Source organism: Loxodonta africana, chromosome 5 (assembly GCF_030014295.1).
Source record: "Loxodonta africana isolate mLoxAfr1 chromosome 5, mLoxAfr1.hap2, whole genome shotgun sequence".
In the NCBI taxonomy this organism is placed as follows: Eukaryota; Metazoa; Chordata; class Mammalia; order Proboscidea; family Elephantidae; genus Loxodonta; species Loxodonta africana.
In genome coordinates, this window is record NC_087346.1 from 118,478,168 (window position 1) to 118,503,446 (window position 25,279).

A 25,279-nucleotide genomic window follows, 5' to 3' on the forward strand; every position below is an offset into this window, starting at 1 on the left:
CCTTACATACAACAGAAGGAAACACTGCCTGGTCCTGTGCCATCCCCAAAATTATTGCTATGTTTCAGTCCATTGTTGCAGCCACTGTGTCATTCCATCTTGTTGAGGGTCTTCCTGGTTTTTGCTGACCCTCTACATTACCAACCATGATGTCCTTCTCCAGGGACAGGTCCTTCCTGATAACATGTCCAAGGTATGTGAGATGAAATCTTGCCATCCTTGCTTCTGTGGAGCATTTTGGCTGTACTTCTTCCAAGACAGATTTGTTCATTCTTCTGTCAGTCCATGGTATATTCAGTATTCTTCACCAACATCATAACACAAAGACATCAGTTCTTCTTGGTCTTCCTTATTCATTGTCAAGCTTTCACATGCATCTGAGGGTTTGAAAATAGCATGGCTTCAGTCAGGCACACCTTAGTCCTCAAGGGTGACATCTTTGCTTTTTAACACTTTAAAGAGGTTTTTTGCAGATTTGCCCAATGCAATACATTGATTTCTTGACTGCTTCCATGAGTGTTGATTATGGATCCAAGTAAAATGAAATCCTTGACAACTTCAGCCTTTTCCCCATTTATCATTATGTTGCTTATTGGACCAGTTATGAGGATTTTTGATTCCTTTATGTTGAGGTATAATCCTAACTGAAGGATGTAGTCTTTGATCTTCATCAGTAAGTGCTTCAAGTCCGCCTTGCTTACAGCAAGCAAGATTGTGTCATCTGCATATCACAGGTTGTTAAAAGAATCTTACTCCAATCCTGATGCTGTGTTCTTCTTTATATACTCTGGCTGTTTGGATTATTTGCTAAGCACACAGGTTGAATATGTTGAAAGAATACAACCCTGACGCACACCTTTTCTGATTTTAGACTACTCAGTATCCCCTTGTCCTGTTCAAACAACTGCCTCTTGGTCTATGTATAGGTTCCACATGAGCACAAGTAAGTGTTCAGTAATTCCCATTCTTTGCAATGTTGTATCCATAATTCGTTATGATTTACACAGTTGAATGCCTTTGCCTAGCCAATAAAGCACAGGTAAACATCTTTCTGGCATTCTGTGCTTTCACCCAAGGTCTATATGGCATCAGCAGTGATATCCTGGTTCCATGACCTCTTAGAAACCTGGCTTGAATTTCTGGTGATTCCCTGTTGGTGTACTGCTTCAACTGTTTTTGAATTATCTTCAGCAAAATTTTACTTGTGGGTGATATTAATGATATTGTTCAATGATTTCCACATTCTGTTGGATCACCTTTCTTTGGAATGGGCACAAATATCGATCTCTTCTAGTCGGTTGGCCAGGTAGCTGTCTTCCAAATTTCTTGGATTAGACAAGTGAGCATTTCCATTGCTGCATCTGTTTGTTGAAACATCTCAATTAGTATTCTGTCAATTCCTGGAGTCTTGTTTTTGCCCAGTGCCTTCTATGCAGCTCGAACTTCTTCCTTCAGTACCATCGGTTCTTGATCATATGCTAACTCCTGACTTGGTTGAACTTTGACCAATTCTTTTTGGTATAGTGACTCTGTGTATTCCTCTTCTATATTTTAATTTTCATTGTGTTTTAGGCAAAAGCTCACAGCACAGATTAGTTTTTCATTCAAAAATTTTATGCACAAATGGTTTCATGACATTAGTTGCAATCCCTACAGTGCGTCAACACTTTCCGCCTTTCCCTTTCTACCCTTGGTTCTCAGTGTCCATTCTTCGAATTTTTCTGTCCCTTCTTGCCTCCTCGTCTTTGCATTTGGGCAGGTGTTGCCCATTTGGTCTTGTATACTTGATTGAACTAAGAAGCAGATTCCTTACATGTTATTGTTTGTTTTATAAGCCTGTGTAATCTTTGGCTGGAAGGTAGACTTCAGGAGTGGCTTTAGTTCTGAGTTAGCAGGTTGTCTGGGGGCAGTAGTCTTCAGGGGTTCCTCCACTCACCATCAGACCATTAAGTCTGGTCTTTTTTTGTAAATTTGATTTCTTTATTTTATTTTAATTTTTATTGTGCTTTAAGTGAAAGTTTACAAATCAAGTCAGTCTCTCACACAAAAACTTATATACACCTTGCTATATACTCCCAGTTGCTCTCCCCCTAATGAGACAGTCTGCTCCCTCCCTCCACTCTCTCTTTTCATGGCCATTTTGCCAGCTTCTAAGCCCCTCTACCCTCTTATCTCCCTTCCAAGGAGAAGATGCCAGCATAGTCTCAAGTGTCCACCTGATCTAAGAAGCTCACTCCTCACCAGCATCCCCCTCCAACCCATTGTCCAGTCTAATCCCTGTCTGAAAAGTGGGCTTTGGGAATGGCTCCTGTCCTAGGTCAACAGAAGGTCTGGGGACGGTGACCACCAGGGTCCTTCTTAGTCTCAGTCAGACCATTAAGTCTGGTCTTTATACAAGAATTTGGGGTCTGCATCCCACTGCTCTCCTGCTCCCTTGGGGGTTCTTTGTTGTGTTCCTTGTCAGGGCAGTCATTGGTTATAGCTGGGCACCATCTAGTTCTTCTAGACTAGGCTGATGTAGTCTCTAGTTTATGTGGCCCTTTCTGTCTCCTGGGTGCATAATTGCCTTGTGTCCTTGGTTTTCTTCGTTCTCCTTTGATCCAGGTGGGTTGAGACCAATTGATGCATCTTAGATGGCCGCTTGCTAGCATTTCAGACCCCAGAAACCACTCTTCAAAGTGGGATGCAGAACGTTTTCTTAATAGATTTTATTATGCCAATTGACTTAGATGTCCCCTGAAACCATGGTCCCCAAACCCCTGCCCCTGCTATGCTGGCCTTTGAAGCATGTACATTTGAGTTCTACATTTTTCTCCTGCTCTGCCTGGGACCCTCTATTGTGATCCCTTTCAGAGAGTTTTGTGGTGGTAGCCAGGCACCATCTAGTTCTTCTGGCCTCAGGCTGGTGAAGGCTGTAGTTCATGTGATCTGCTAGTCCTTTAGGCAGATATTTTCCTTGTGCCTTTGATTTTCTTCTCCTTTGCTCCAAATGTGCTGGGACCGAGACACGTATTTCAGATGGCAGCTCGTAAGCTTTTAGGATCCCTGATGTTACTCACCAAAGTAGGATACAGAACATTTTCTATATAAACTGTGTTATGCCAATTGACCTAGATGTCCCTCGAGATCATGGTCTTCAGCCCTCAGAGACAGTAACTCAGTCGCTCAAGGTACTTAGATGTGTTTAGCTTCTATGACTTTGCCTTGGTGAAGTTGTGCTGACTTCCCTATATTGTATATTGTGTTTCCCTTCACCAAAGTTTATCCTTGTCTACTATCTAGTTAGTGATTTCACCTCTCTACGCCTCTCCTCCTGTATAACCATCAAAGATTGTTTTTTCTATGCATGAACCTTTTCTTGGTTTTTATAGTAGTGGTCTCATATAATATTTGTCCCTTTGTAATTACTTATTTTACTCAGCTTAATGCCCTATAGGTTCATCCATATTGTGAGATGTTTTGCAGATTCATCATTGTTCTTTATTGTTCCATAGTATTCCATTATGTACCATATTTTTTTTATCCATTCATCTCCTGATGGGCGATTAGGTTGTTTCCATCTTTTTGCTATTTTGAATAATGCTGCAATGAACATGGGTGTGCATATGTCTATTTGTGTGACAGCTGTTATTTCTCTAGGGTGTATTCCTAGGACTGGAATTGCTAGTTCTTATGGTATTTCTATTTCTAGCTTTTTAAGGAGGCACCATATTGTTCTCTATATTGGTTGGACTATTTTACATTCCTACCAGCAGTGCATAAGAGTTCCAGTTTCCCCACAACCTCTCCAACATTTGTTTTCTGTATTTTTCCTTCCATAATCTTTATCATTTTTAGGTTTCATATTTAGGTCTTTGATCCATTTTGAGTTAGTTTCTGTGTGTGGTGTGAGGTATGCATCCCATTTCATTTTTTTACAGATGTTAAAAAGACTGTCTTTTCCCCCATTTAATGGACTTTGGTCCTTTGTCAATGATCAGCTGACCATACATGGATGAATTTACATCTGAGTTCTCGATTCCGTTCTATTGGTCTGTGTGTCTGTTGCTGCACCAGTATCAGGCTGTTTGACTATGGTGGCTATATAATAGGTTCTGAGATCAGGTAGTGTGAGGCCTCCTACTTTGTTCTTTTTTTTCAGTAATGCTTTGCTTATTTGAGGCCTCTTTCCTTTGCATTTAAACTTGGCGAATGCTGTTAAAGAATGCTGTTCGTATATGAATCGGGATTGCGTTATACCTATAGATCACTTTGAGTAGGGTTGGCATTTTCGCATGTTGAGTCTTCATATCCATGAACATTGTATGTTTTTCCATTTTTGTAGGTCTCTTGGTTTTTTGCAATAGTGTTGTGTAGTTTTCTTTGTATAGGTCTTTTACATCCCTGGTTGGATTTATTTCCAAGTATTTTGTCTTTTTAGGGGCTATTGTAAATGGTACTGTTTTCTTAATTTTCTTTTTGAAGTTCTCTTTGTTGGTATATAGGAATCTAACTGATTTTTGTATGTCGATCTTGTATGTTGCTACTCTGCTGAATCTCTCTATTAGTTCCAGTTGTTTTCTTTTGGAAACTTTGGAGTTCTCTGTGTATAGTGTCACGTCATCTGTGACTAGGGATAGTTTTACTTCTTCCTTTCCAATTTGGATGCACTTTATTTCTTGTGTTATTGTCATGCTAGAACTTCCAGGACAGTGTTAAATAGGAGTGGTGATAAAGGGCATCCTTCTCTTGTTCCTGTTTTCAAGGAGAATGCTTTCAGCCTCTCTCCATTGAGAATGATGTTGGCTGTTGGTTTTTTATAGATGTCCTTTATTATATTGAGGAATTTCCCTTCTATTCCTATTTTATTAAGAGTTTTTAATCAGGAATGGTTGTTGGACTTTATCAAATGCCTTTTCTGTGTCGACTGAGATGATAAGATGATTCTTTTGTTTTATTTATGTGGTGGATTACGTTGATTTTCTAATGTTGAACCATCCTTGCGCACCTGGTATGAATCCCACTTGGTCTTGGTATATTCTTTCTTTGATATGATGCTGAAATCTATTGGCTAAAATTTTGTCAAGGATTTTTGCATCTATGTTCATGAGAGATATTGATCTGTAATTTTATTTTTTTGTGGTGTGTTTGCCAGGCTTTTGTATCAGGGTTATGCTTGCTTCATAGAATAAATTCAGAAGTACTCCTTCCTTTTCTGTACTCTGAAATAGTTTCAGTAGTAGTGGTATGAGCTCTTCTCTGAATGTTTGGTAGAATTCTCCAGTGAAGCCGCCTGGGCCAGGGTTTTTTGTTGTTGAGAATTTTTTTTTTTATTACCACTTCAGTCTCTTGTTATGGGTCTGTCATGGATTGAATTATGTCCTCCCAAAATGTGTGTATCAGTTTGGCTTGCCATGATTCTCAGTATTGTGTGGTCGTCCTCCATTTTGTGATTGTAACTTTATGTTAAAGAGGAGTAGGTGGGATTGTAACACCCTTACTAAGGTCATATCTCTGATCCAAATGTTAAGGAAGTTTTCCTGGTGTGTGGCCTGCACCACCTTTTATCTTACATGAGATAAAAGGAAAGGGGAGGTAGCAGAGAAGGGGGACCTTGTACCACCAAGAAAGCACTGCTGGGAGCAGAGCACATCCTTTGGACCTAGGGTCCCTGCATGGAGAAGCTCCTAGTCTGGAGGAAGACTGATGAGGGCCGACAGAGAGAGAAAAGCCTTCCCCTGAAGCCGATGCTCTGAATTTGGACTTTTAGCCTACTTTACTGTGAAGAAATAAATTTTTCTTTGTTAAAGCCATCCACTTGTGGCACTTCTGTTAGAGCAGTACAAGATAACTAAGACAGGTCTGTTCAGATTTTCTATCTCAGCTTTTGTTAGTTTAGATAGGTAGTGTGTTTTTAGGAATTTGTCCATTTCCTCTAGGCTCTCAAATTTGTTAAGAGTACAGTTTTTCCTAGTATTCTGTTATGATCCTTTTTATTTCAGTTGGGTCTGTTGTAATGTCTCCCATCTCGTTTCTTATTTGGGTTATTTGGTACCTCTCTTGGTCTTCTTTTGTCAGTTTGGCCAGTGATTTGTCGATTTTGTTGATCCTTTCAAAGAACCAGATTTTGGTCTTGTCAATTCTTTCTATTGTTATTCTGTTCTCTGTTTCATTTATTTCTGCTCTAATCTTTATTATTTCCATTCTTCTGGTAGCTGTGGGCTTTTTTTCTTTTTTGCTGTTCTCTATTTGTTTGAGTTGTAGGGCTAATGTTTTGGTTTTGGCCCATTTGTCTTTTTTGATGTGTGCATTTACTGTTATAAATTGACCTCTGAGCACTGCCTTTGCTGTGTCCCAAAGGTTTTGGTTTGATGTGTTTTTACTCATTTAATTCTAGGAATTTTTTAATTCCCTCTTTGATTTCTTCCATTACTCAATGGTTTTTTTTTTTTAGCAAGGTGTTATTCAGTTTCCGTGTGTTTTTTTTTTTTTTTTTTTTCCTTGCTCTTCCTGTTACTTGTTTCTGCTTTTTTTCTTTTCTTTTTTTTAAATTAATTTTTATTGTGCTTCAAGTGAAAGTTTTCAAATCAGGTCAAGCCTCTCATACAAAAATTTACATACACCTTGCTGCATACTCCTAATTGGTCTCCCTCTGATGAGACAGCACAGTACTTCCCTCCATGCTCTCTCCTTGTGTCCATTCTGGTAGCTTCTGGCCCTCTCTGCCCTCTCATCTCACCTCCAGACAGGAGATGCCAACATAGTCTCATGTGACCACTTGATCCAAGAAGCTTGTTCTTCACTAGTCTCATTTTCCATCCCCTATTCCAGTCCAATCCCTGTCTGCAGAGTTGGCTTTGGTAATGGTTACTGCCCTGGGATAACAGAAGGTCTGGGGTCCATGGCCTCGGGGGTCCCTCCAGCCCCAGTCTGACCAGTAAGTCCAGTTTTTTTACGAGAATTTGAGGTCTGCATCCCACTGCTCTCCTGCTCCCTCAGGGTTTCTCTGTTGAGTTCCCTGTCAGGGCAGTCATCAGTTGTGGCCGGGTTCCATCTAGCTTTTCTGGTCTCAGGTTGATGTAGTCTCTGGTTTATGTGGTCCTTTTTGTTTCTTAGGCTCATAATTATTTTGTGTCTTTGGTGTTCTTCTTTCTTCCTTGTTCCAGGTGGGTTGAGACCAATTGATGCATCTTAGATGGCCGCTTGCTAACATTTAAGACCCCAGATGCCACTCTTCAAAGTGGGGTGCAGAATGTTTTCTTAATAGATTTTATTATGCCAATTGACTTAGATGTCCCCTGAAACCATGGTCCTCAAACCCCGACCCTTGCCATGCTGGCCTTTGAAGTGTTCAGTTTATTAAGGAAACTTCTTTGTTTTTGGTTTAGTCCATTTGTGTTGACCTCTCCTGTATTGCATATCGTCTTTCTCTTCACCTAAAATGAAACTTATCTACTATCTAATTAGTGAATACCGCTCTCCCTCCCTTCCGCCCTACCCCTTCTCTTAACCATCAAAGAGTATTTTCTTCTCTCGTTAAACTGTTTCTCCAGTTCTTATAATAGTGATCTTATACAATATTTGTCCTTTTGCAATTGACTGATTTCACTCAGCATAATGTCTTCCAGATTTCTCCATGTTATGAAATGTCTCACAGATTCAACATTGTTCTTTATTCATGCGTAGTATTCCATTGTGTGAATATACCATAATTTATTTATCCATTCATCTGTTGATGGGCACCTTGGTTGGCTTCCAACTTTCTACTATTGTAAACAGTGCTGCAGTGAACATGGGTGTGCATATGTCTTTTCTTGTAAAGGCTCTTATTTCTCTAGGATATATTCCAAGGAGCGGGATTACTGGATCGTATGGTAGTTCTATTTCTAGCTTTTTAAGGAAGTGCCGAATTGATTTCCAAAGGTGGTTGTACCATTTTACATTCCCACCAGCAGTGTATAAGCATTCCAGTCTCTCCGCAACCTCTCCAACATTGATTATTTTGTGTTTTTTGGATTAATGCTGGCCTTGTTGGAGGTGGAATCTCATTGTAGTTTTGATTTGCATTTCTCTAATGGCTGATGATTGAGAGCATTTCCTCATGTATCTGTTAGTTACCTGAATGTCTTCTTCAGTGAAGTGCCTGTTCATATCCTTTGCCCATTTTTTAATTGGGTTGTCTTTTTGTGGTTGAGTTTTAGCAGAACCGTGTAATTTTAGACATCAGATGCTGGTCGGAAATGTCATAGCTGAAAACTGTTTCCCTGTCTGTAGGTAGTCTTTTTACTCTTTTGGTGAAGTCTTTGGATGAGCATAGGTGTTTGATTTTTAGGAGTTCCCGGTTATCTGGTTTCTCTTTGGCATTTTTAGTAATGTTTTGTGTTCTGTTTATGCCATGTATTAGGGCTCGTAACATTGTCCCTATTTTTTCTTCCATGATCTTTATCGTTTTAGACTTTATGTTTAGGTCTTTGATCCATTTTGAGTTAGCTTTTGTGCATGGTGTGCGGTATGGGTCTTATTTAATATTTTTGCAGATGGATATCCAGTTATGCCAGCACCGTTTGTTAAAAAGACTGTCTTTTCCCCAATTAACCGACACTGGGCCTTTGTCAAATATCAGCTGCTCATATGTAGATGGATTTATATCTGGTTTCTCAATTCTGTTCCATTGGTCTATGTGTCTGTTGTTGTACCAGTACCAGGCTGTTTTGACTACTGTGGCTGTATAATAGGTTCTGCAATCAGGTAGAGTGAGGCCTCCCACTTTGTTCTTCTTTTTCAGTAATGCTTTACTTATCTGGGGCTTCTTTCCCTTCCATATGAACTTGGCAATTTGCTTCTCCATCTCAGTAAAAAATGTCATTGGAATTTGGATTGAAATTGCATTGTATATATAGATGGCTTTTGGTAGAATAGACTTTTTTTTAACAATGTTAAGTCTTCCTATCCATGAGCAAGGTATGTTTTTCCACTTATGTAGGTCTCTTTTGGTTTCTTGCAGTAGTACCTTGTAGTTTTCTTTGTATAGATCTTTTACGTCTCTGGTTAGATTTATTCTTAAGTATTTTATCTTCTTGGGGGCTACTCCGAATGGTATTGATTTGGTGATTTCCTCTTCGATGTTCTTTTTGTTGGCCTAGAGGAATCCAACTGATTTTTTATGTTTATGTTGTAACCTGATATGGTTTCTACTTTTATGAGAGAATGTTTTGTGTTATTTTGATGTTTTGGATTTTATTGAAGGTTGCGTTGTGGCCTAAAATGTTGTCTATTCTGGAGAATGTTCAATATGCGTTGGAAAAGAATGTATACTTTCCTGCTTTTGGGTGGAGTATTCTATGTATGTCTGTGAAGTCAAGTTAGTTGATTGTGGCCTTTAGATCTTCTATATCTTTATTGAGTTTCTTTCTAGATGTTCTTTTATCAAAAGTGATGTGTTGAAGTCTCCTATTATTGTGGAACTGTCTGTTCCTCTTTTACGTGGTGTTAGAGTTTGTTTTATGTATTTTGGAGCCCTCTTTTTGGGTGCATAGATATTTATTAAGGTTATGTCTTCTTGGTGGCTTGTCCCTTTAATCGTTATATAATGTCATTTGTCTTTTATGGTTGATTTTGCCTTGAAGTCTATTTTATCTGAGATTAGTATTACCACTCCTGCCCTTTTATGGTTGCTGTTTCTTTTTTTTTTTTTCCATCCTTTGATTTTTTTAATATGTTTATGACTTTTTTGTCCAAGGTGTATCCCTTGTAGACAGCATATTGATGGGTCATGCTTTTTTTATCCGTTTTGCTACTCTCTGTCTCTTTACAGGTGCAGTTAAGCCATTTACATTCAGTGTGATTATTGATCGGTATGAGTTTATTGCTGTCATATTGTTGTGTTTTTTTTTTATGGTCCTGACATTTTCTTTGTTCCTTTTACTTTCCTGTGCTGAGTTTCTTTTGTTTGTGGACTTTCTTTCGTTATTATAGTTTTTGTATTTACTGAGATTTGATATTTTTCTTCTCTTTTATTCTGATGAGTAAGTTTGTAACTTTCTCTGCTGTTGCCTAAGTTTGATCCAGTCTTTTATTACTTGATATTGCCTTGTCTTCCTCTCCATTTGAAAGTTCTATACCCATACCTTTTATTACTCTTTTGTTTTGATGTTGTCATCCTTTACAGATTGACGTCTATTTCCCTGTTTTAAGTCTTTTAGCTTTGTTTTATTATTGAGAATTCTTTACCTAGATTGGTATCTGGCTGATGCTGCCCTGTGTCCTAGACTCCGTTGTTGTCTCATGTTGTCGGTTCTCTAACCAAAGGACTCCTTTTAATATTTCTTGTAAGTTTCATTTGGTTTTACAAATTCTCTCGATTTCCGTTTATCTGAAAATGTCCTGATTTCATCATTGGATTTGAGGGAGAGTTCTGCAGGATATACTATTCTTGGTTAGCAATTTTTTCCTTTCAGTGTTTTATATATGTCATCCCATTGCCTTCTTGCCTACATAAAAAAAATAAGTAATCAGAGTTTAGTCTTATTGTTTCCACTTTGTACATGATTTTTTGAGTTTCTTGAGCTACTCTCAGGATTCTTGGTTTGGCTTTGGCTTTGGCAAGTGTGATTATAATATGTCTTGGTGACTTCCTTTTTGGGGTCTATTCTCTATGGGGTTCGTTGAGCTTCTTGGATAGTCACCTTTTCATCTTTTACGATATTTGGGAAGCTTTCTACCAGCAAATCTTCAAAAAATCTTCTCTTTTAAAAAAATTTTTCTTCCCCTGTTCTGGAAATCTGATTGTGTGCAAATTTTTGCTCTTGTGTCTTACATAATTCTTAGGTTTTCTTCGTTTTTCTTTATTCTTTTCTCTGATATCCTCAAATAAGATTGGCAGCCATGGATTTGTCTTCAATCTCACTGATTCTATTTTCATTGTTTCAGATTTGCTCCTAAAACCTTCTATTGAGTTTTCCATTTTTTTAATTTTATTATCTTTTGGATTTCTAGTTGTATGGTTTCTAGTTATTTACTTTGACAATTTGTTCTTGTATTATTTTCCTGAGTTCTTCTATTGCTTTGTCTGTGTTTTCCTTGGTTTTGCTATGCTTTCGTGGTTTTCTTCCTGTGTTTTCCATGATTTTGTCTATGTTTTTTTCCTTTTCTTTTTCTGTTTTCCTAATCTTCTGGAGAGACCTAAATATTAGTCTTTCGAATTCCATCTTAGGTAGTTCCATTTTGTTTTCTTCTACTGGAAGGTCATCTGTTCCTTTATTTTGGTCACTTGCTGGAACCATCTCATCCTGCTTTTTTATATGTTTTGATATTGTTTGCTGTCTCCAGGATTTTAAGATATTATTTTCTTTATTCCTTGATTGTGTATCCCTTTGTTTCATTCTGCTTCTTTGTTTTGTTTTGATATGTCAGGGCAGCTTGGTCAGGCGTGCTTTGCTTCTTGCTTATCTGTGGGCATGATAGCTCTCATCACCCTGTCTGTGTAAGTAGAGAAGCAGTGGGCAGGGTGAGCCCACTTTGCTGTACACTGGTTTGGCAAGGTGGCTGAAGGCAGACTGGGTGGGTGCTGTCTGCCTCCTGATATTAGTCCAGTGGTGTGGGAGTGTTCACACACGCTTGCCAGATAGGCAGGGGTGTCAGATGGGAAGCGGTATGGTCTTGCTTCCTTTCGCTCAGTGGTGGGAAGGGAGGGTCAGTGTGGGCCCAGTACAGTGGCGGGCCTGAGCTGGGGACGCTCTAGCTGCAGTGGCACAGGGAGGGCCAGTGGGAAAGGAGGGTTGGGTATGGCGCTAGGTGGGGGGAACAAACAAAAGAAAAAAGATAGAAAGAAAGAAAAAAAGAGGGCTAGCTGTTGTGGGTGGGGGCAGGGCCAACCTGGGGGCTGGCAGGAAGGGGGATTAAGGTGGCATATGGGGCTAGGTGGGAGGTAAAAAGTCATGGGCTGGTCACTAGCTACAGTGGTGCGATGTGCCTGGGGAGGAAGAGGGGAGATGGCTTCTGGGGCTAGATGGGAGGGAAAGATAGATAAAAAATGGGGCGGCGAGACTGGTGGGTGTCATCTGATGGGACCAGGTAGGACCCAGGGCAGGGGTGGGCTGGTAGTCCTCTACCCACAGTATTGCGGCGAGGCTCTGCAGGAAGGGGGTAGAGATGACATATAGGGCTAGGTGGGACGGAGGTAAAAAAGAAAGGGGAAAGAGAAAGAAAAAATGGCACAGTGAGGGGGGCATGGCAGACCCAGGGTGGTGGTAGGCCGGTGCTCCTGTAGCCTAGACGGCACACCGTGGCCCAAGTTTTGATTTATTTTGGCTTAGTTTCTTGATTTAGTCTCTCTATATAGGGTTGCTATGAGTTGGAATGGACTCGACGGCAACAGGTTTGGGTTTTTTGGGTTTTTTTGTTGGTATTAGGTTATAAGTTTGTAAAGAGAAGAGACTTGAGACTACTTACTACTTGTTCAAAAATGATTCCAATATAGAATTTTAGACTTTTCAGAATTTTTTTTGTCAGAGCATCATAAAAACTCATTTGTTAGATTTTAGAGAGAGTGTTACCCATATTTTCCAATGAGGTCATTGAGGCAAAACCAGCCACACTTCCCCAAGGTTACATGATACAGCTAAGCCAAAACTAAATGTCTAGGCTCCAGACTCATCATTTATTTTTCTTTCTATCTGAAAGTCTTTCTCTGCATAGTATTCTTTATCCTAAAGATGCTAGATAATGTATAGCTTTAAAGAGCCAAGAAAGCATTTGTGAATGATATGCAAACATAGTTTAAAAGCTATTAATACAGGCCTATAAAAAAGGGGAGTAAGAAAAGAGTTTAAATTTAGTTGTAAAAATTGATAATGTATAATATGTAATAAGGAAAAGAAGGAAGAGAAAACTTATTGTTCATTTCAGCCTTTTAACTCCTTAAGGACAAGAACTATCTCATTCATCTTTTATCTCCAGGGCTTGGCTTGGAACCTGCCCACCCTGATATTGGCAAATGTATAGTAGCTTCTTAACAAAACTTTATTGAATGTGTTCTCCAGACGCTTCTGGGATCAAGTTGTTTCTCTTGGTAATTGTATTTAAAAAATGTTTTGTTTTCATGGAACTAATAGAGGGTTAAACCAGGACAGCTGAGAGTGGTTAACTTCCACTTGACTAGCTAATTGATGATAGAAGGTGTATCTTGAAATCACTGAATATCTCACAGGTACTCTGCTCTTTATCCCCTATGCTTTCATCAGGTGAACACTCCAACAAAAACCTACGGAATGGGGAAAGGCCGGGCTGCAGATCTGAAGTACATTGAAGCTTGCTCTAGGCGCATTGTGCAAAACTCAAATGGGTACAAAATTGTGACTGAGAAAAGCACCGTTCCAGTGCGGGCAGCAGAAAGTATTCGTCGCATATTTGACGCAAACACAAAACCCAACTTGAACTTACAGGTATAAAAAAGGAGGCATTAGAATATGCTGCTGCTTCTATAAATATTGATATCTTAAAGTTGCCCCTTATTAATTTTGGCTTAAAAATTCCGTTTGTCTTGGGATTCTAGGTGCTGTCCAACCCTGAGTTCTTGGCAGAGGGGACAGCCATCAAGGACCTAAAGAACCCGGACAGAGTACTGATTGGAGGGGACGAAACCCCAGAGGGCCAGCGAGCTGTGCAGGCACTGTGTGCCGTATATGAGCACTGGGTTCCCAAAGAAAAGATCCTCACCACTAATACTTGGTCTTCAGAGCTTTCCAAACTGGTTGGTACATAGTATTTAACTCTCCATTAAATTTAAAGCCAAGTACTTAATTATGTTAAGCGGACAAGCTACACAGGTACTTTCTTAACATTAGAAGATTATGCTTTTGAAGGCTGTATTTTTGTGCTTTCAAAATATAAATAATTTTCAGGAGAGGGATCAAATATCAGGGTATAATACATCCTGGAAAATTCTAAAATTTAATAAAATGGAGAGTGCATTAAAATAATTAATTTGTTGTATCACTAATTTCCATCTTTCACTCTTAATCTTCTGTTTTTTCTCATTTAAAACATGTTCCCTTACACCCATCCAGTGCCTCCTCATATTTGAGTCTGTCGGTATCTTTTTTGTCTCAGTAATTTGCATCAACCTAATGAAGTATAACTCAACTGTATAAAGTTGTGATTTTAATTCATCATACTTTTTTTTTTTAAGGCAGCAAATGCTTTTCTTGCCCAGAGAATTAGCAGCATTAACTCTATAAGTGCCCTGTGTGAAGCAACAGGAGCTGATGTAGAAGAGGTAGCAACAGCTATTGGAATGGACCAGAGAATTGGAAATAAGTTTCTGAAAGCCAGTGTTGGTAAATTGAATTTTTTTTCTAAATGAAATTGGTTCATTTAGCTAGGTCATTTAACTTTAAGAAAGTCTTTAACTTACTAATGCCCTTTTTAAAAATGATGTTATTATACATGTGGCCTTCAGCCTACCAGGGACTTTCTAAGTGAGGCAGTAGTTACTTATATGGTTTAGTAATTCCCGACTAATTAGGTGGGATAAAAATAGTTCAGTGTTTCAGGAGGAATAAATTAGTATTTAGTTATAACACTTTGGAATAATAAGTTTGGGAGATCACACATGAAAATAACTCAAGTAACAGCTTATTTAAGCAAGTAGGGAAAAATTCCCTCTCGTTTGCTTTTCCTCCTAATATGCTTATGGGAATGTGGCCTGTGAAATATTTTTGGAGGTAAGCTAATAAGGGCAGTATAAAGGTGAATAGAGTCTTTTACAGATTGGACTTTAGGCAGCCCTTCTAATATTTCTGGGGCCCTATGCCATCTCTGGAAACCCTGGTGGTGTAGTGGTTAAGTGCTATAGCTGCTAACCAAGAGGTCGGCAGTTCGAATCTGCCAGGCGCTCCTTGAAACTGTATGGGGCAGTTCTACTCTGTCCTGTAGGGTCGCTGTAAGTCGGAATCGACGGCAGTGGGGTTTTTTTTTTTTTTTTTTTGGATATGCCATCTCCCACTACTGGTTCCCTGTTATTTTTCTTTTTGATGTTTTCTTCTAGCCACCACTTAATAAAAATAGCTACTACTTACTAAAGGCATATTATATGCCAGGTTCTGTACTGCATGTTATAGATCTCATTTAATCCTTATAACTTGTTAGGGCGGTGCTGGTGTTTCCTTTTTGGAGATGATTGAGATTGATGGAAATGTTTGCAGCTTGCTCAAAGTCATAGCACTAGTGAGTGGCCAGGTGTTTCTGATTTCAAAGCCCATGCCTGTCCTAACTATACCATATTGCACTAGAGGAGAAATGGGCAAACTATGGTACTCAGGCCAAATCTGGCCCACTCTTTGTTTTTGTAACTAAAATTTTATTGAAACACAACCATGCCTATTTGATTACATGTTGTATATGGTTGCTTTTGAGCTATTAGGACAGAGTGGAAGAGTTGGGACAGAGACTGTATTTAACCTACAAAGGTTAAAATATTTATCATCTGATGTTTTACTGTAAAAGATTGTTGACCCCTGTCTTAGATTAAGAGATGTGGGATGATGATACCAGATGAATGAGGGGAAAAAAAAATAGAAGATAAAAGAAAAAAAAGTCAAATGTAGTCATAATAAAACTTTAGCTAGAAAATGATTTAAAAACTGCTTAGAAAAAAAAAGCTTATAGCATTGAGTAATTGCCTACAAATTTCACATAATTTGTAAACCCACTAGTTCTCCAACATTTGAATTTTGTTATTAAAAATCCTAGCATAGGCCTGCTGATAACAGCATGACAAATTTATCTCATGATTTGGTTGTCTGGTTTCTTAAATAAAAATATTGTCAACTTTCCTTCAGGTTTTGGTGGGAGCTGCTTCCAAAAAGATGTTCTGAACTTGGTTTATCTCTGTGAGGCTCTGAATTTGCCTGAAGTAGCTCGTTACTGGCAGCAGGTATTAATCTTTATAGTTAACAACTTTTGATTAGTTTCTAATTAAAACAGGTCACCCTTTGTAAGATGTTTTTGATAGGATTTGTTTCAGGAACTCAACCATTATTATATTCAGTTTGTTTATTTTACGTTTATTTATTAGGCTTCTGTGTTTTTACTGTCATTTTTGCTGATCAACTGTGATTGAAGTTTCCAATTAACCAGTATTTCTTCTAACTTTATAACCAAATTGCTCCCAGAGTAAAGCAAGAACTATTAATCTTAATTTTCATCAGTTTTTATGTCAAGAAGCATAAAAGCAAAATAGTGGAAGAACTTGTTTTGCAATGCTTTCAAGTGGTTTGCATGTTTTGATACTTTTTATCTTTTTCAAATTCACAGAGCTAAAATTAGAGACTCTTCCCAAATTAGAAACATTGAATGAGCTCTAGGAAAGAGAGTTAACATTTGTTTAGTCCTCATCACTAATTCTGTCTCCCATTTATAGATGAGGAAGGAGTCCCTGGGTAGTGCAGATTGTTAACGTGCTGAAAGGTTGGAGGTTCAAGTCTACCCAGAGACACCTCATAAGAAAGGCCTGGCAGTCAACTTCCGGAATATTAGCCATTGAAAACCCTGTAGAGCATGGTTATACTCTGACATACACGGGTCACCATGAGTCAGAGTAGATTTGATGGCAACTGGTTGGTTATAGACGCAGAAACAGAGGCTTAGAGATGTTAAGTAATTTGTTCAAGGTATCAGTCAAGATACATGCCTCTCCCCAATATTTACCATGATTTAGTAATTCTTCAGATTTCAGCAGTAGATATGGGTGAGAATCTAAGGAAATGCACATTTTTTAGAGACATGTACACTTTTAGTGTTGTTTCACTCAATCCAGCATAATGGCTTTATGCTGTTCTTTACTGTTCATCATGGGGGAAATGCAGATAAAGGCTGACTTTCTAACACTTTGAGCTGATTTCCCAAGCTCTCCAGCTTTGAGATAGCCCCTAGAAGCTTATACCTTTAAAACACACACACACAACTGTCTCTCCTTTTATTCACCTGGTTACCAACTTGAAGTCTTATTTATAAAATCTTGGCAGGGTAACAGATTAGGTGATTGAAGACTCTTAAAACATTTAGTAAAAAACCTTGCCAAGTGTGTGTGGTGTTATGGGGCTGTCCAGAGGCAGCTATAACTGTGTACATTGTTTACTGGTCCCTGTCCACTATCTACTCACACTCAGTTGTGAGGGATGGGGAGTTGTGGAGGTAGAGGGGTAAGCATGTAAGGGAATATTTTAGGGTTTGATTGCTTATAGCCTTGTTTCTGTAGGGTGTTAGAAGAAGTTGTCTAAGAAGAAGAACCACTGTTTTCCATATACCTGATATAGGTTGGCTCATTGCTGGACTAAAATGCTCTCACGAATGAACCTTAGCTGTGCTCCCCATCATTACATTCATCTTAGCCTGATTCGTGGAACATCTAGCCAAATGAAAGGAAATATGTTTAGGATGGCTTTTAGGAAGTAGAGGGACAGGCTTTTTTTTTTTTTGTAATATATACAAGCTAAAGAGGTTGATTAATCTTTGCCTCCAGTTAATTTGGAAGGCTTATAAAAGAACACTCACCTTAAAATATGAGTAATGGGTGTCACAGGCTGTACCTCCTCTAACTGATCATGGCACAATTGTACGTGTAATTTCAGGTCATAGACATGAATGACTACCAGAGAAGGAGATTTGCTTCCCGGATTATAGACAGTCTGTTTAATACGGTAACTGATAAGAAGATAGCTATTTTGGGGTTTGCGTTCAAAAAGGACACTGGCGATACGAGGTATCCATTATTTAAAGTATTTTATCCCCCACTGAGGATGTTAACTCACAACCTTATCCTGATTGTTTGATTGGTGGATGTGTGTGTGAAATGTATATATGTATACAAAATGGATGTCAGAAGAGACTCTGAAACTTGCCCTTAAACACAGAGTAGCTAAAGTGAATGGAAGAAATGATGAAGTAGAAGAGCTGAACAGAAGATTTCAAAGGATGACTCAAAAAGACAAAGTATTATAATGAAATGTGCAAAGACCTGGAGTTAGAAAACCAAAAGGGAAGAACATACTCAGCATCTCTCGAGCTGAAATAACTGAAGAAAAAATTCAAGCCTTGAGTTGTAGCATTGAAAGATTCTGCATGCAAAATATGGAATGACACGGGAAACATCAAAAGGAGATGGGAAAGAAGAGCGACACTACCAAAAAGAGTTAATCGACGTTCAGCCATTTCAGGAGGTAGCATATGATCAAGAACCAGTGGTACTGAAGGAAGAAGTCCAAGCTGCACTAAAGGCACTGGCAAAAAACAAGGCTTCAGGAATTGCTAGAATACCAAATGAGATGTTTCAACAAAGGGATGTAGCAGTGGAGGTGCTCGCTCATCTGTGCCAAGACATTTGGAAGACAGCTACCTGACCAACCAACTGAAGAGATCTATATTTGTGCCCATTCCAAAGAAAAGTGATCCAACAGAATTCGGAAATTATGAACAATATCATTAATATCACATGCAAGTAAAATTTTGCTGAAGATAATTCAAAAACGGTTGCAGTAATGCATTGACAGGAAACTACCAGAAATTCAAGCCAGATTCAGAAGAGAACGTGGAACAAGGGATATCGTTGCTGATGTTAGATGGATCCTGGCCGAAAGCAGAGAATACCAGAAAGATGTTTACCTGTGTTTTATTGCAAAGGCTTTCAACTTTGTAGATCAAACAAATTATAGATAACATTGCTAAGAATGGAAATTTCAGAACACGTAGCTGTGCTTATGCAGAACCTGTAAATGAACCAAGAACAGAACAAGGGGTCATTTGAATAGAACAAGGGGATACTGCATGGTTTAAAGTCAGGAAAGGTGTGCTTTAGGGTCGTATCCTTTCACCATACTTATTCAATCTGTATGCTAAGCAAATAGTCTGACGATCTGGATTATATGAAGAACAGGGCATCAGGATTGGAGGAAGACATTAACAACCTGCGATACGCAGATGGCACAACTTTGCTTGCTGAAAGCGAAGAGGACTTGAAGCACTTACTGATGAAGTGGATTACACTTCAACATAAAGAAAACAAAAATCTTCCAACTGGATCAATAAGCAACATCATGATAAACGGAGAAAAGATTGAAGTTATCAGGAATTTCATATTGCATAGATCTATAATCAACACCCATGGAAGCAGCAGTAGGGAAATCAAACAACGTATTGCATTGGACAGATCTGCAAAAGACCTATTTGAAGTGTTAAAAAACAATGATGTCACCTTGGTGACTAAGGTGCACCTGACCCAAACCATGGTATTTTCAGTCACCTCGTATGCATGCGAAAGTTGAACAATGAATAAGGAAGACTGAAGAAGAATTGATGTATTTGAATTATGGCGTTGGTGAAGAATATTGAATATTCCTTAGACTGCCAGAAGAAAGAACAAACTTGTGTTGGAAGAAGTAAAATTAAAATGTTCCTTAGAAGTGAGGATGGCGAGGCTTCATCTCACATACGTTAGACATGTTATCAGGAGGGACCAGTCCCTGGAGAAGGACATCATGCTTGGTAAAGTAGAAGGTCAACGAAAAAGAGGAAGACCCTCAACAAGATAGATTGACACAGTGGCTGCAAGAATGGGCTCAAACATAGCAATGATTGTGAGGATGACACAGCACCAGGCAGTGTTTTGTTCTGTTGTATGTAGGGTCTCTATGAGTCGGAACCAACTCAGCAATACCTAACAACAACAATATATGTTTACATGTAGTGTAAAGACTAAAAGTGAACATCTGTTTCCTCCTCATTTAGCCCGCTTAAGAAATAGAATCTTAACCTGTATCTTAAACTTCCTGGGTATTAAAATACAATGCCATTTAAAAGCTTAGCAATATACTTTTTTTTTCCCCTTCAGAGAATCTTCTAGTATATATATTAGCAAATATTTGATGGATGAAGGTGCACACCTCCATATATATGATCCAAAAGTACCAAGGGAACAAATAGTTGTGGATCTTTCTCATCCAGGTGTTTCGGCAGATGACCAAGGTAATGCTTCAGTATGGGCCCCAAAACTTGTTTTCTAGAAACCTTTGGTTGCTCAGCTTTTATCATTTATATTATTGATATACCCACTTTTTCAACCTTTAGCATTGTTTCATTAACTTTAGTTTGAAGTGATACGCTGTGAATTAGTCTCATGATTTTTCCAACATATTCCATAAAGCCCCAGGGATCCTAGGAAGTCCTTCTGTGGCAGGATTGGGGAATGTTCCAGATATTCCACCATTACCTCCTCTTGTACTTCAACCAGACTATTCCACCTCTATCAATGTATTAGCATCAGCATAAACTGGAGACTCTTTAAGATTCTCTACATTGGAATAGGTTATAATTATAGACCCTCAGCTCTTTCTTCTGCATTCCTGCTGTTAAAATACATAATTTCAAATAACTGCTTTCCCGTTGCCAATTTGTATTGCTATTGTAGTGTCCCGACTCGTGACCATTTCCAAGGATCCATATGAAGCATGTGATGGTGCCCATGCTGTTGTTATTTGCACTGAGTGGGACATGTTTAAGGTGAGGTGACAGAAATAATATTAAGGAAAATTGTAGAGGTGTTCTGGTATCATTTGGGGTTTAGATGTGTTTATGTACGTGTTCTAATTTTCCTTTGTTTCTGTCTTTACAGGAATTGGATTATGAGCGCATTCATAAAAAAATGCTGAAGCCAGCCTTTATCTTTGACGGACGACGTGTCCTGGATGGGCTCCACAATGAACTACAGACCATTGGCTTCCAGGTATTCATGATCCTGGATTGTTTTTTGCTTATTTTTTTGTTTGGTCATTTACTTTTTAATGGCTTTGAATTTTGGATTTTAATATTTTCTTATTTAGCAATAAATAAATAAATAACATAGCTCTTTTTTTTTTTTTAAACATAGCTTTAGGATAACATGTTGGTTTTCTGGCAGGCTTCCATGGGATTTTTGTAACTACTCCACTCCTTCCTAAATTTGTGATCTAAAGGTCATTCCAGTGTTCGTCTCCCTTATATAGTATCCAGAAAGTCTTCAGCTGCCTGTCATGTAGGGACAGAATGTGCCCTGCCTTACCTCATATCATGAAGATCAAGTTAGAAAATATTTACAGATACGTTTTGAAAACTGCGAAGTGCTGTACATCATATTTTTACTCAAATAACACACAGTTTCTACGTTTGCTTGCCAACCATGCCCTCTCCCCACGAGGTATTTTCATAAGCACGCTGTGCTAATTTTTTTTTTTTTAACAGCAACATGTAAAAAAAAATTGGCATAGTGGTGCTATAACCTTTTCTAATTCAAAGTTTTCCAACTAATTCTGGAACATTTAGGGAGTGGACAGAAGCCTTTAAGCGGGCCCAGAACAGTACATTTATATAGTACATCTGTTTTATTTTTACCAGGGGTCTCAAAAGTATTAATAAGGAAGAGCTACTTTCCATTTTCCTTGGAGCAGTGGGGGACGGGGTTGGGGGAGGCTGAGGGCAAGATTTGGGAGGATAAAGATACATGCTCAGAGATTGCTGTCAGCCTAGTCCCCAACAGAGCAAGGGAGGGACAGTGATTAAAAAGTGGCTGTGTGCTTCTCCGCAGCACCAGCTGTCTTGGAGAGGTACCAATAAGGTCTCGTCTGTTCAGAAATATCTGACCTGGTTCTCTTAACCTGTCACCGACTTGTCAAAGAGCCTTTCTTTTTTAGAATTCAGTGTTCATTTCTCATTCATGGGAGATTCAAGAATCAGATGGCAACTTTGTCTGTTAACACTACCATCAAGGACCTTGGGGACTTTTCTGTCCCCCTCCTTAGTGGGTGTTTTTCCCAGTCATGACTCAGATTCAAATATGTTATTTTATAAAAGTTATTTGCAAGGCATAGTCACATTTTTTTTCCCTTTCCTGTGTTATTAATGTGAGGGAGAAGATATGTAGAAAGATTCATATTTAAAATGAGTTTAAGTTCTTGCAGAAGTTAACTTTCCCTATTAAGGATTTAAAAAAAAAAAATGGAATCACTAAATAGAATTTATAAATCATTAAGGTAATTGATTAATATAAAGCAGAAGCCTTCCTTTTGTGGTATGAATCAGGATTAACAACTGATCTGTAATTCTAAAGAAATTGTATGAAAATTGAGTAATATCCCTAATCGCTGCTGTAGAGGAGAGAGAAACTTAGAGCTGTTAAGAAGCAGTGTCTTTAAAGATAAGATTGATGATTTTGAGTATATGGAAAAAAGCTTAAAATGTAATATGGAAAATAAAAATTGACTCCCATTTATTGAAGGTCGACTGTATGTGAAACATTGTGCATGCCAAACACTTTATCTAATGTAGTCTTACCAAACCCCTTGAAGAGGATGGTAGTGACACCATTTTATAGGTGAGGGAAAAAAGACCTAGAGGGTTCAGGTAACACTGCAAGTGACAGTGAGGACTCCGACTGGGCCTCTCAACTCTGAAGCCTGAACTCTTAAAACTATGCTAGTGTTGCTTATAGAAACCCTGGTAGCATAGTGGTTAAGTGCTATGGCTGCTAACCAAAAGGTCAGCAGTTCGAATCCACCAGGTGCTCCTTGGAAACTCTACGGGGCAGTTCTGCTGTGTCCCGTAGGGTCACTATGAGTCGGAATCAACTCAACAGCAGTGGGTTTTGGTTTTGGAGTATTGCTTATGCAGGTTTTTTGAATAAGAGAAATGGAAATGAAGACAGAATGTGAGAGAAAATGTGAACTAACTGGAAACTGGTCTGTTAAATGTTTTTATAAAAAAAAATTTTTTTTTTTACATGCTGCTAAAACGACATTGTTGTTAGGTGCTGTCTAGTCAATTTTGTCTCATAGTGACCCCATGTGACAGAGTAGAACTGCCCCATAGGGTTTTCTAGGCTGTAATCTTTACAGAAGCAGATTGCCAGGTCTTTCTCCCACAGAGCCACTGGGTAGACTCAAATCACCAACGTTTCAGTTACCAGCTGAGTGCTTAACCGTTGTGCCACCAGATCTCCTTACCAAAACAGTAGTGGCATGTGATCCTCTGGTGTTTGAGGGCCCGGTTAGGGGAGCAGCAGGAATATTATGTGTGGAGATGACCATGAAAAGTAGAGTGTAGGTTGACCCTAAGAACAAAAAATAGTGAGGGAACCAAGATCTCTCATAGCAACCCAGACCACTTGAGAAACTTTGTATGCTCTCGGAAAGAAAAAATAATCTAGGCTTTCTCCCATGTCACACTGCTTCCCACGGTTCTTACATTTATGTATTATAATTGTTAATAGTTCTTTTTACCTTTTTTTTTTTTTTTTTTGCCCTAGATTGAAACAATTGGCAAAAAGGTGTCTTCAAAGAGAATTCCATATGCTCCTTCTGGTGAAATTCCAAAGTTTAGTCTTCAGGATCCACCTAATAAGAAACCCAAAGTATAGACATTACCATTTTCGTTTGTATTTTTTTGGTACTTCAGGATGACAAATATCTATCCGATGTTAAATGATAAATGAATCAAGTGTTTTTAAGGAAATAAAACTATTTTTTTAATAATCAAGTTTATACTAGCTGTATGGATATTCGCATATCTGATAATTATGAATCTAGAATATTTTTTACATATTTTTATAATATTGTTACCTCAGTTGTTGGGTGAACAGAAAATAATCATGTTAGTTTTAATGGTGTTGGTTTTTGTACAATGTAAAATTAAACTTCAGACACTTCTTATAAAATGTCCATAGGCAGCACTTTAATATCCCATTGTAAAGAGAAAGGTACTCTTCAGTCTTTGTGGTCATGGGTTTATTTACTTATCGTTAAATATGTAATCTGAAGCCATGAAATTGCAATGCTGCATAGTGGTCCAAACCTGTGAACCCTTTGGGTTTCTGGTTTAATTGGGCAAGGTGTTTTCCAAGCCAACTCTTGCGTCTCTGAGCTGAGAAGGGGATGTGATGAACAGGATAGAGCCTCTTGTGCTTTATTTTTTGTATATGCTTAGACTATTTTCCCTGTACTTCCATTTTGGATTTAACTTTACAGGTATGGTCTGGTTAAAATCCCTTCCATTCTTTTGTTTTAATGAGCAATGTCATTGGTTTTTTAGCCCAAAAGATTATCACTGTACAATCAATGCAAAAATGATTAAAGGCCCCCCTTTTTTTTTTTTTTCACATTAAGAGACTATAGGTAATATGGACTGTTGCCCTGTTAATTCTCAGTTTTCCTTAGTGATCATTATTTTCTAGTCCAAGAGCCAAAAATATTTGTTACCTTGCCTTTGCATTACTTTTTTTTTTTTTTAATATTTTATTGCATTTTAGATGAAAGTTTACACAGCAAATTAGTTTTTCATTTGACAATTTTTATACAGTTTGTTCCTTGCCATTGGTTATAATTTGTACTATGTGCCAGCCTTCTCATTATTTCCTTCTGTTTTTGTTTCCATTGATTTAGCTTCCCTTCCCCTTCTTGCCTTTACTTTAGGGTAAATGTTGACCGTTTGATCTCATATAGTTGATTGTTTAAGAAAGCACATTACTCACAGGTGATACCGTCTATTTTATAAGCCAATCTATTATTTGGCTGAAAGGTGACCTCCAAAAGTGGCTTCAATTCAGAGTTGAAAGAGTATCTTAGGGTGACAGTCTCTGGAGTTCCAGTAGTTTCAGTTTCAGTAGGTCTGTGCATTCTTAGTTTTATTAGTAATTGTAATTTTTCCCATTTTTCTTTAAGAAAAATAATCTCATGTATAAATCTAGAGAGTAGATTTTACGAATTACTTATAGCAGCATTCTAAAATAAAAATTTTTGTAAGCATTTCCATCTACTTTTTTCTTACATCTGTTGTTGACCTTTATGTTTGCAGTGATTGCTTTCTGTTGTGTTGTATCATCATTGAAATATGTCAGATGTTCACTTGATGCTTGTGCTCTGCTGAGTTTGTACAAACTGAGTTAAACAGAATCAGGCCTCACCCTGCAGGAATTTTACAGTTCATCAAGAAGACAGAGACAAATATAAAGACGAGAACAGAAACATCTGTACAAATATTAAATACATAAATAAATCATACTGTACATCAACTGTGTGGGTGTATTTCGTGTCATGGGTTAAGTAACTAATGAATCATGATAGTTGACTTCAGAGGGGAAAAAAATCACTCCTTCCTTTTTAAGAAAAGGGTATTACATCAGTCTCTCAAATGTTGCAAGAAAGGGAGGGGATTTAGCAAGTAGACCAGGCATTGGCCATGGGCCAAATGTGGTGAGCCATGAGCCAGTTCTCTGGTGAGA

The 25,279-nt window shown here is 38.3% G+C and overlaps 1 protein-coding gene across 1 annotated transcript in view; it reads left to right on the top strand.

The window, feature by feature from the left end:
* UGDH (UDP-glucose 6-dehydrogenase) overlaps positions 1 to 25,069 on the top strand; it is a 54,178-nt gene extending 29,109 nt beyond the window's left edge. Inside the window, exons 4-12 of the mRNA XM_003411304.4 lie at positions 13,221 to 13,421; positions 13,532 to 13,729; positions 14,168 to 14,315; positions 15,819 to 15,913; positions 17,610 to 17,740; positions 19,865 to 19,998; positions 20,441 to 20,532; positions 20,645 to 20,755; positions 23,309 to 25,069. Coding sequence (XP_003411352.3) covers positions 13,221 to 13,421; positions 13,532 to 13,729; positions 14,168 to 14,315; positions 15,819 to 15,913; positions 17,610 to 17,740; positions 19,865 to 19,998; positions 20,441 to 20,532; positions 20,645 to 20,755; positions 23,309 to 23,419 — 1,221 coding nt within the window. The 3' untranslated portion in view covers positions 23,420 to 25,069. The remainder of the gene's footprint in view (positions 1 to 13,220; positions 13,422 to 13,531; positions 13,730 to 14,167; positions 14,316 to 15,818; positions 15,914 to 17,609; positions 17,741 to 19,864; positions 19,999 to 20,440; positions 20,533 to 20,644; positions 20,756 to 23,308) is intronic.
* Positions 25,070 to 25,279: the final 210 nt, after the last annotated feature.